General features: G+C 40.0%; 1 protein-coding gene across 1 annotated transcript; it reads left to right on the top strand.

The window, feature by feature from the left end:
- The first annotated feature begins 9,513 nt into the window (after positions 1-9,513).
- Positions 9,514-10,080, top strand: LOC142625243 (uncharacterized). Its single transcript, XM_075798933.1, has one exon. The coding sequence runs from the start codon at positions 9,514-9,516 to the stop codon at positions 10,078-10,080; it is 567 nt and encodes a 188-aa protein (XP_075655048.1).
- The last annotated feature ends 895 nt before the right edge of the window (positions 10,081-10,975 follow it).

Here is a 10,975-nt window from a genome sequence, read left to right as displayed (position 1 = left end):
GCACTTGTATATGGACTTTGTCTGGCACGTTAGCTTTTTTTTTTCTTTCTTTTTTTTTTCTTTTTTTTTTTTGCTTTCTTGGATGTTGCCTCTTTCTTTTTCTTTTCTTTTTTCTTATGATTTCTCAAACCGTGGGTGTGACAGTGCTTTGTTTTTTTTAACTACACGCGATTTTTTTTTTTCTGGACATGACTTTTATTTTTTAATAAATTAGGGTGATTGCTTATATTTTTTTGGTTGTTTGTCAATATTTTGTTTTAATTGGACATCATTTTTTAACAAGGGTATATGAGTAAATTTATACAAACTCATTTTTTCATCCCTCCACTTTTCTACTTCCTACCAAACAAAAAGAATGAAAATTAAAATATTTTCTATCATCCTATTTTTCCTCCCCTCCAACCAAACAGACCCTTAGAAACGCTGCCAGAGACTTGAAAGAAGCCAGCGCCTATGTGAGCGTGGTGTCTTGATAGTGAATGTCCTCCGATTGCTCAAGAGTCAAGATCACACTTATCATGCCCCTTTTGATGTGATTATGGAGTCTTTTTTTCTTTTTTCTTTTTACAATTCAAGTCTCTCTGTTTTTAGAGATGGAGAGGGAGAGATGCAAAATGTCATTCGTAAATCAAAAAGAAACTTTGGTTTTTACTAGTTTGATACACGAAAAAAAAAAAAGGAGAATTCATTTGGATTTGTTTTGGGGGTTTGTTTCAATTCTTTTCTTGTAAAATTGTATCGTACTATCCTATATATAGCCTTTACATTTTTGTTGAACACCGTAAATTCAAGTTTTATTTGTTCTATTTCTTGGATAGATGTTAGAAGATTGGGATTCTTGAAGTCACTGTAAATTAAATGAATGCAGGATATTGAATTATAGAGAAACCATTTTGTTTACAGAACAATTTCAATGGCCAGATCTGTAAAGCCAACTTCTATTGCAAATTCAATGGCCTTGTGACAAGCTAAAATCTCCTCCTCATCACTATTAGCAACTAAGGGGCCTTTAGTAGATATGGCAGCCATAACTTTCACCATTTTTGTTCCAAATCCCAACAAACTTTGGTCAGAGTAAATGACACCATCAAAGTTCAACTTGTAGCAAGAAGGAGGTGGTGCACACCAACTAGCATTAGTTGATGGGATTAATGGCCTAGACCGAACATGAAGATGCTTGTACTCTTCTAGGATGTCTTCTGCACGATAATTCAGAGCATTAGGCAATTGTATCTGTCCACCATGAATCACCAAACTACGTTGGTACAAAATTAACCAAGCTTGAACCAAAAAAAAAAAATCAAGCCTTGTCGATACCACATTTTGTACCCTTTACAACTCAGGCCCCCATTCTCTAATGATGCTCAAACTCTAAGGCCCAAGGCCAATTTAGAGCTCAATTAGATATTAAATTGACTTGAGAAGTGTTAAAATAGAAAATATAACCTTTTAAGTGAGCAAAAATCTATTTTTGGAAATAAAATGACCAAAGTGGCTTAAACAGGTAGCGGCTTGCATACGCAGGCCAAAGCTAGCATGTGTAGGCATTTTCTTGCGTACGCAACTAAGGTTTCAGAAGTATGAAAAAGGTAAGTTTTCTGCATTAATGGATGAGGTTTGGAATGCATCGTCTGGGAGCTGTTCCAAACCCCGTTTCTTCCACTATAAAAAGCCTTACATAGTACATTTTCAAAACACACAGAAATTCCACTGGAAAAACCTAAGATTCATTAGAAAATAGTGAATTAAATGGGAGTTTTTCACAAAACACCCTTAAGTCAATTTTATTTTATTGGGACCTTTTCTGGCCCCAATCCTTTTAGTTTAATGTTGCTAATAATTATTTTATTGAATTGTGATAGATTTGACTGAGGGGAACGGTAAAAAATCAAGCCTAGGAGCTTTTTGCTTTAAGGTATTCTTTCTAACTTTCTTGTCTTTTCTGTCTTTCTTTTTTGTCTTTTTAATCTTTTTTTCTTGCTTAGTTTATATTCATGCATGTTTGTTTAGGGTAGTTTTACAATTCTTTTATGTTCTGAGCATGTTTGGTTGTTAGAATTAGGGTTTTAGTTCATGCCTTTTTTTTTGCTTAAGTTCGTTTCTGGGTTAGGGTTTCGAACATGTACCACGCATGGCATGCGTATGCAGGTTAAATCCTATGTATGCAAGCCTCTGGCTGCGCACGCAAGTACTTACCTAGAAACCCTAGTCCAGATTTCTGTTTGTTTGGTTAGTTCGTTTCACATGCTTTGTCTCTTTTCTTTTAAAGCTTTTTTCACATGTTTATACGTATTTGTGTCTCTTATATGCTTAACATGCTTAGATTAGGGTTTTTGTGTTTGTTTCTTGCTTTGATGTCATGCCATTCATTCACATGTCCACGCATTAATGCCATAGGTGCTGAATGAATTGCTGCAAGGTGAGTAAACGGTAAGTCATGCATTAGAAATGTTCATGCATTTGTGTTATGGTTTTATTTTGATGATATGTTGGAGCATGCTTAGATGTATTATTAGGGTTTATAGCGTGTTAATGCCTTGATGTCATAGTTAGATGAATGTTAGGGTTATGTGTGGTTTGGCTCTCTTTTGTTTTAGGATAAATATGCATGTGTTTTGGGATGCAAGATGCCATGTTGTATGTTAGATGCATATTAGTGTGTGTGTGAGTCTGGGATATAAGTGTTAAATTAGTTTTTTTTAATAAAGTTAAGACATAAGACACGATGATGGGAGGCTAACCTTAGGGTTAGGCGATCTTGGGTGCCTAACACCTTCCCAAGAGCGTACCTAAACTTCGAATCCATACTTTGGTAGTAAGATCAAAAGTCCTTCCTTGAAGGGACGCTATATTTATGGTTCCTAGACCATTGCAAAAACTAGGTGGCAACTCCAAGACCCCCTTGTGTCCACAAGCCCACTCTCCTCTAAGAGGACCATTAGTTCAACCATCAAGTTAATTACATCAACATGGCCAAGGACATTGAATTTTTGCAACCGAATTGGACTTCCAGCCCATATGTCTTGTGCAGTTCCACATTCCTATATAGTATGCAATGTTGTTTTAGGATAATGTTTGCAAATTTCACACTGATCATCCATCAATACATTGTGTTTGACAAGGTTTGCTCGTGTAGGTAAGATATCCTTGCAAGCACGCTAGCCAAACACCTTAATCTTGTTGGGTAAATGACGCTTTCATAGCTTGGTCCATACATGATGCCCAAAAGCACCTCCTGAGTTCTTTGTTATAATCATCTCCCTAGACATTTGCCTAGCCAGAGAGTAACTTGATTTTGTCAAATAGAATTTGTTAGGTTCTAAAAGTTTAGAACAATTGGCAAATCATGAACACAAACTTATCTAGATATAGATCTTAGAGTCTCTAGGTATTATTAGACAATGCTCAAGGTGATTCAAGTCAAGATTCAAGAACAAGCAAGCTGTAGAAAAGAGAATTCAGAATTTGCCTGGTTTGATCGATCAAAGAACAGGCTCGACCGATCGAAATACGGGTCTGCAGAATTTTAAGTTCGGCCCAACAACAGTTCAAGCCCATTAAGAATTAAGGTTTCAAGTCTACTTCTTCTAGTATATAAAGGAAACCCTAAGCACGTTTTTAAAAGACTTTTCAGAGAGAGAAGAGTATGCCTCTTTTGTAGATCTAGGGTTTTGTACCCAAAATCTCTTTAGAGTTTTTTTTTTTGTGATGTGTGTTGAATCTCTTGTGAGATCTAGAGGTATTTACCTTCATACACACTTGGGGTTATCAAGATCAAGATTTATGTCAAGAACTTGGTAATTGTTTCAGTTGTTGCATAAAGAACATTCAAGAAGATCAAGATTCACAAGTAGGAGAACTTGTGATTGCTGCAGATCAAGAAAAGAAGTAGTCCGTTGACTCGGAGCTATCACGGGGTCGTGGTAGTAGGTTTTCTACTCAAGGTAGTAATAGAATGTTAGTGGTCTAAGTTCTATTGTACAAACTTCAATTCTTTCATAGTGGATTTGCTTTTTACCTTGAGGATAGCTAGGTTAAATCCTCCTCAGGTTTTTTACTAGTTTGGTTTTTCTAGGTCATCTGATCTTTGTGTTCTTTATATTTTTTACTGCTTTACATGATATGATTGTTTTGTTTTAACCTAGATCTGAATAATAAATCTAAGTATTCATTTGGTTACTTAATTAGGTTAAACAACTTGTGTTTTACAGGGATCTAAAAATGTACAGAATCTGATGTGGGATGCAGAAGCGACAAGAAGTAGAACACATCTACTTCAATATAAAATAAAATAAAATAAAAACATGTTTGCTTCTGAAAGATAACCTCGAATCAACGAGGCTCCTTGAATTCACAAGAAAAAAGGGGTCTGAAATCTGCTAGAGAAAAAAGAGACAACTTTTGAATTTTATTAACTTGAATAATTGTTCAAAAAAAAACGTTTAAAGACTTGGGGCCTATTTAAAAACTTGGAAAATAAGAAAATATATTATAACATAGATATTAATTAATACCTAATCATAATAGGAGCCAAATTTGACTAAAATGCACTAAAAGCACCTAAAAATAATGAAATAAATACCCTAAACCTAAGGAATACTCACTAAGTTTATACAAAGAAAGTCTAACTTTTCTCCCATCAAAAATATTCTTATAGTAGTCAAATAAATCATCTAGATCAAGTAACCGATCAAGAAAATTTTCTTTATAAAAATAACCATTAAAACTTGCAATTCTTTTATAAGGCTTATATTAAATTTTTTTACTAATAGATTGCCCAGGAGTTATGTCTCCGCGGAAATCATCCCTATTGTTTCCATGCACCAACAACGCCATCGTTAGCCATCATATCAGGATAAGACAAGGCTCTGATACCAACTAATGTGGGATGCAGAAGCGACAAGAAGCAGAACACGTTTATATCAACAAAAAATAATAAACAAAACAAGTTTACTTCTAAAATATAATCTCAAATCCATGAGGTTTCCTTGAATCTACAATAAGAAAAGAGTCTAGAACCGACCAAAGAAAAGAGAGACAAAATGTCTTAATTTTATTCATCTAAATAATTATTTAAAAAATGTTTATAGACTTGGGGCCAATTTAAAAGGCTTTGTAAAACTTGACCCAGGTAATAAAATATATTCTAAAATAAATTTTAATTAATATCTATTATAATAGGAGCCAAATTTGACCTAAAAAGCACCTACAAAATAAGGAAATAAATACCCTAAACCTAAAATAATATAAAAATACTAAAATTAATGAATTACATAAATTAAATTATAGATTTTTTTCCTACATCAGAATCCATTTTATGTATGAAGCCAAAAAAAATTGTCTTTGCATCTTCCATACTTATCTTATAGATGAGATTTGTATCCCACCAATTCAGGTTTGAATTGATTAACTCTGAAACTCTGCACTTTGGATCAATCTGGGCTGTTGGGTGTAAGACTTTCTTGTTATAATTGTGTGGGAGCCAATTATCACGAAGCACTCTAATTGAAGATACATCTCCAACCCACCAACAAGTTCCTCTCTTGAATAATAGTATAGCTGCAACAATGCATTTAGTTTACCTAAAAAAAACAATGCATTTCCAAAAATACAAGTTGTTTGGACGATTTGTTGCCTCTAAGAAATGGCAACGTGGAAAATACCCAGCTTCGTAGCACTGATATAGCAACGATTCCTGATTTTGAATCACCCTACAACACTGTTTAGTGAGCATCGCTAAATTAAAAATCCTTTAAATCTTGAAAACCCATAGCACCCTTAGATTTGGGAAGGGTAAGCTTATCCTAACTTGCCTAGTGAATTTTCAATTCATCACCCATTTGACCACCAAAACCTTGCACACATTGAGTTTAATCGACACAGCTTTGCAGACAAATTAAAAACTCCTGTAGTGTACCTTTTTTCTCTCCTGCTCTAGGGTAGGAGTTCTTTCTCTCGTGTATACGAGTCTCTTCTTCCCTTAGTTTCGGCTAAGGGTTTGATTCTTTCCTTTGTTTAATTTTGCCTTACCGATTATGGCTGATGATGTGATACATAGTACGGGAGAATATGAAGTTGACTACTGAGGAGGAAGAAGTTATTGCTATTTCGATGAAGGAAGGTGAGGAGATTGAGAGTTGTTCTCGCAGTTTGATTGGGAATTTTCTCACTTGTAAGACTTTTAATGGGCAGTGGTCGCTCGTAGTACACCGTTATAGCGTGTCGAGAATAAATCTGTGTGGTGGAAGTTGAGTAAACCTCTTTCAATTCAAGTTTCACAATGAATTTGATATGGAGAGGGTTCCCGAGAGATGGGGCCAGACGTTTGATAATCAGTTTTATCATAATCGTGTGGCAACTGGGATGACCGCAAGCAATGCCGGTTTGAATCACCCTCCGTTCGGTGCAAATTTGGGGGCCCCGTTTGATATGGTTTCCTCCGAAAGTTGCAGAAGAGATTGGTAGCCGTCTAGGGGTTGTGGAGGAAGTGGAGAAGAGTGCGTAAAAAGGATGCGCCAAACTTTTTACGAGAGTAAAGGTTGCACTCCCCATATCCAAGCCTATTCGAGTGGCTTTTTTGGCCGGATCAAGTGGACAGAGGACATTGGCAATGCGAAGTACAGCATATCCCTCTTATTACCATTGTGGGCTGTTTGACATGATCTAAACATTGTGCTCGCATTTTGCATTAACTAAGAATAAAGGGAGGTAGCATGCCAATACGGGGAATGGATGAAGGCATCAGAATTCGGTGGTCCGTTCACCAAGTCGAGAGGTCAAGCTCGAGAGGCGTGATGATCGCAGGTCTCGATGAGAGGAGTATAAGTCGCAAATGGAGAAGGTGATGGTGGTGAGGATGATGCGAGGGGATGAAATGAGGCTAGGGGTTGGCGTTGACAAACGTGTTGACAAGCGATAGTACGAATATCTAGATTGGTCCAAAAATTTCGGTGCATGGTCCCTGGGATCATGGAGAGTAGGATATGGAGAGGGATGACATGGATGAAAGCACGTTGGGTGATGCAATAGGTAGTCCTAGTGTGGATGGGCCAGGGTTCTAGATGGCGAAAATGAGTGTGGAAATATCGTGCCTCAGAACTCGACAAGCAACGTACCCGGACCGTATCAATTCGTATGAATTATGGCCTGAGTTAATAAAGGAGGGTGCAAAATCAAAGGTTGGGCAAAAGAATAAACCAAGAACAAAGAAGAAGTGTGCCCTGGCAAAGAGGATGAGCATGCAGAGAAGAGGTTTAAAACTGGAGGTTTTTACATCAATCAAGTGGCGGGGTGGCTGAACACTCGCCGAACACAATGAAACTACTAAGTTAGAATTGCCAAGTGGTCAGAACCTTGGACAGCCTCGAAGCCTCCACAATTTAGTGAAGGATCAAGTTTCCCACCGTATGTTTCCTTATGGAAACAAGAATTGATGAGAAGGTTTTATGCATTTTGGTCGAGACTTAGCTTATCCGAATAAATTGATTATTGGGTTAAGCCCATCTTTGTGAGTGGTTAAGATTGATTTGGAAAGAGGAGGTCTTGCTAGAGGTGATTAACTATACGTACAATCATGTCTTGGCGAAAGTGGTAGGACATGGTTTTCAATGGTTTTTAACAGGATTTTGTTGTTGGCCGAAACAAATCAAAAGCACAAATCAGCTCTTTAAGGCATATCTCTTCGTCAGAATGGTCCATGGTGCCGTGTTGGTGATTTTAATGCATTTTTACACTCGTCGGAGAAGTTGAGTATTCACCCGCCACTCGCAGGGGCAACAGATGGAGGAGTTCGGGCTGCTTTGGAGGCTTGTCGTTGATGGATTTGGGATTTCATGGATATAAATTTACTTGGAATAACAAGCGTACAAGTTATAAGTAAATACTAGAGAAAGACTTCATCAAGTGGTTGCGAATAAGGAGTTGGATCGATATGTTTTCGGCAAGACCAGAAAATCATAAATTCTCATATGCTTGACCACTTGCCAATATTTTTACAAACCGGGAGGGATAACAGTTTCACGTGGGAGGATTGCACTAGGTTTTAAATTTGAAGAAGTGTGGTTGTTAGACGAGGATTGGTGGAGAAGGTGGTCAGAGATGCAATGTGGACCGAATGGGAAAGTGAGGTTTGTCAATGGCCGTTGCTAATGCAAAAATAAAGCAATGCGGGGATGATTACGTTAGAAGTTTCATCTAGGACAAATCAGTGGCCGAAATTAAAAGATTAAAGAAGGTGCTGAGTAGGTTAAATGAAAGTGATCAAAATGAGGAAACCAGTTCCACTTTGTAGCAACAAGAACAACTTGATGATCTTCTTCTTAAGCAAGAAATTTTTTGGGCACACAATGCCCCGTTGGGGGGGGGGGCCCCCCCCCCCCCCCCCCCCCCCCCCCCCCCCCCCCCCCCCCCCCCCCCCCCCCCCCCCCCCCGCCCCCCCCCCCCCCCCCCCCCCCCCCCCCCCCCCCCCCCCCCCCCCCCCCCCCCCCCCCCCCCCCCACCCCACCCCCCCCCCCCCCCCCCCCCCCCCCCCCCCCCCACCCCCACCCCCCCCCCCCCCCCCCCCCCCCCCCCCCCCACCCCCCCCCCCCCCCCCCCCCCCCCCCCCCCCCCCCCCCCCCCCCCCCACGCCCCCCCCCCCCCCCCCCCCCCCCCCCCCCCCCCCCCCCCCCCCCCCCCCCCCCCCCCCCGGGCGGGGGGGGGGGGGGGGGGCTAAAGTCTGGGATAAAAACACTAAATGCCACCAAAGGTCAGAACGCGTCGTAGGAATTTTATAGAGGGAATTAAAAATTGGCAAGGGTTGATTTAGATCGAGGATGTAGCTGAGGTGGCAATTCACTATTTTGAAAATATATTTTCTTCTGTGTGAGGTGACCAGATGGATGAATGTCTTAATGCCGTCAATCACAAGATGTCTTCGTATATGCTTCATATTCTATCCAAGGAGTTTGAAGGTCGAGGAGGTAAAGCTGGCTGTGTTTCAAATGGGACCAACGCAAAGCGCCTTGATCGCATGGTATGAATGCCCTTTTTTATCAAAAATTTTGGCATATTGTTGGTAATGATGTGACTAATGCTGTTTTGGAATTTTTGAATACTAATAATATGTTGCCCCGAAATAAATTACACCCATATTGTGCTCATTCCTAAGGTGAAGTCTCCTTAAAAAAATGTCGTATTTTAGACCTATTAAATTGCAACGTTATTTATAAAATTATTTCTAAGGTATCAAGCACGTATCGAAGCTGATCTTGCCCCACTAATTTCACCTACTCAAAGTGCTTTTGTTCCGAGACGATTGATAACTCGATAATGTCGTGGCCTATGAAACTTTAAAGGTGCATGGCAGAAAAGGGTAAAAAAGGTTCTCTTGCATTAAAGCTGGATATTAGCAAAGCGTATGATGTGGTCGAGTGGTCTTTTTTGAAAGGAATGATGATAAAATTAGGCTTTCCTCAAGGATGGGTTGACCTGGACATATCGTGGTCACTACTTCCTCTTTCTCCGTTCGTATTAATGGCAAGGCATATGGTACTTGTGCCCACTAGAGGATTCGCCGTGGTGATCCCTTATCCCCTATTTATTTCCCCGATCCGTGCCGAGGCCTTTACATCTTTGTTGGCTGGGGGAGCAGAGAACGGTCGGCTTCATGGCGTGTCCATTAGTCGAAATGCCCCCACCATTTCCCACTTGCTTTTTGCCGATGACTCCCTTCTCGTTTTGTCAAACTTACAAGAGGAAGTGCATGTGATCTCTAAAGTCTTAGAATTGTATGGCGTGGCTTCCGTGCCAATTCATCAATTTAGAAAAGTCCTTCGTGTTTTTAGTAGCAATACAACAGAGGTGCAAAGAGGTTGGATAACCGCCGCATTGGGAGTGAAGGAGGTGGACAAATTTGAATCCTATCTGGGATTACCCACATTGATTGCGATCAAAATACTGTTTTCTTTTCAAAGAGAGGTTTGGAAGAAGATTCAGGGGTGGAAAGGGAAGTTGTTATCTAAAGCCGGGAAGGAAGTCCTGACAAAGCTCGTGGCTCAATCAATTCCTACATATACGACGGGAGTTTTCCAACTTCCGTAAAAACTTTGCTTTGAATTAAATATGATGTGTGCGAGGTTTTGTAATAATGGGATGATAAGAAAATTCATTGGAAGAGTCGGGATTCACTTGTTCACCAAAAAAGGAGGGAGGTGGGTTTTAGAGACATTCGAAGTTTTAATCTAGCGATGTTGGCAAAGCAAGGTGGAGAGTTGACCGTACCGACAACTCTCTTCTCTATCGATGCTTTAAGGCTAAATATTTCCTCGTTGCACCTTTTTGGAGGCGTTGATCATCCACACAGCTCCTATGTTTGGAAGAGCTTAATTGCAATTTCTACCCGATTTGGAGAAAAGGATGTTGCCGGCGTGTGGGCACGGCTCTTCTATTCAAGTTTTGTCGAGACAAGTGGATTCCAAACCACCCAACTAATAAAATTCTCGTTCCACCCAATGAAATAGATGAAAGTTGGCATGTGTCGGAGTTGATAGATCGGGCAACCAATGGAATCAGTTTCATAGTAGCTGCTTTTTGGCTGGTGCATGATGTTTCCAGCACATTTTTTATCTTCAAGTCGACTGGCAGTACCAAATGTGATGGTTTGGCTTCACAATAAAAATGGAAGATACTGAAGTGAAGTCTCGTGTTATCATACGGCAAGGATTTTGATGAAAGAGGCAAGCCGGAAGGGAGGAAGTGGTCCAATATGATGTCTAGCAAGAAAGTTTGGCAAGAATTTGCGCCTTCATATCCCAAATAAGATTAGCCTTGCGTGGCGAATGCTTCACAATATTCTTCCTACTTATGATAGATTACGACAACGCGGATTTTAGAGAATGATATGTGCCCCATTTGCAACCGATTTCCCGAAACTACAATACATGCGCTATAGGAGCGTGGAGCCGCTCGCATGCGGGCTGGATGTGCACACCGAATA

Source organism: Castanea sativa, chromosome 1 (assembly GCF_040712315.1).
Source record: "Castanea sativa cultivar Marrone di Chiusa Pesio chromosome 1, ASM4071231v1".
NCBI classification, from domain to species: domain Eukaryota; kingdom Viridiplantae; phylum Streptophyta; class Magnoliopsida; order Fagales; family Fagaceae; genus Castanea; species Castanea sativa.
Note: the sequence above shows the minus strand (reverse complement) of the source record. Positions and strands in the feature narration are given on the sequence as shown.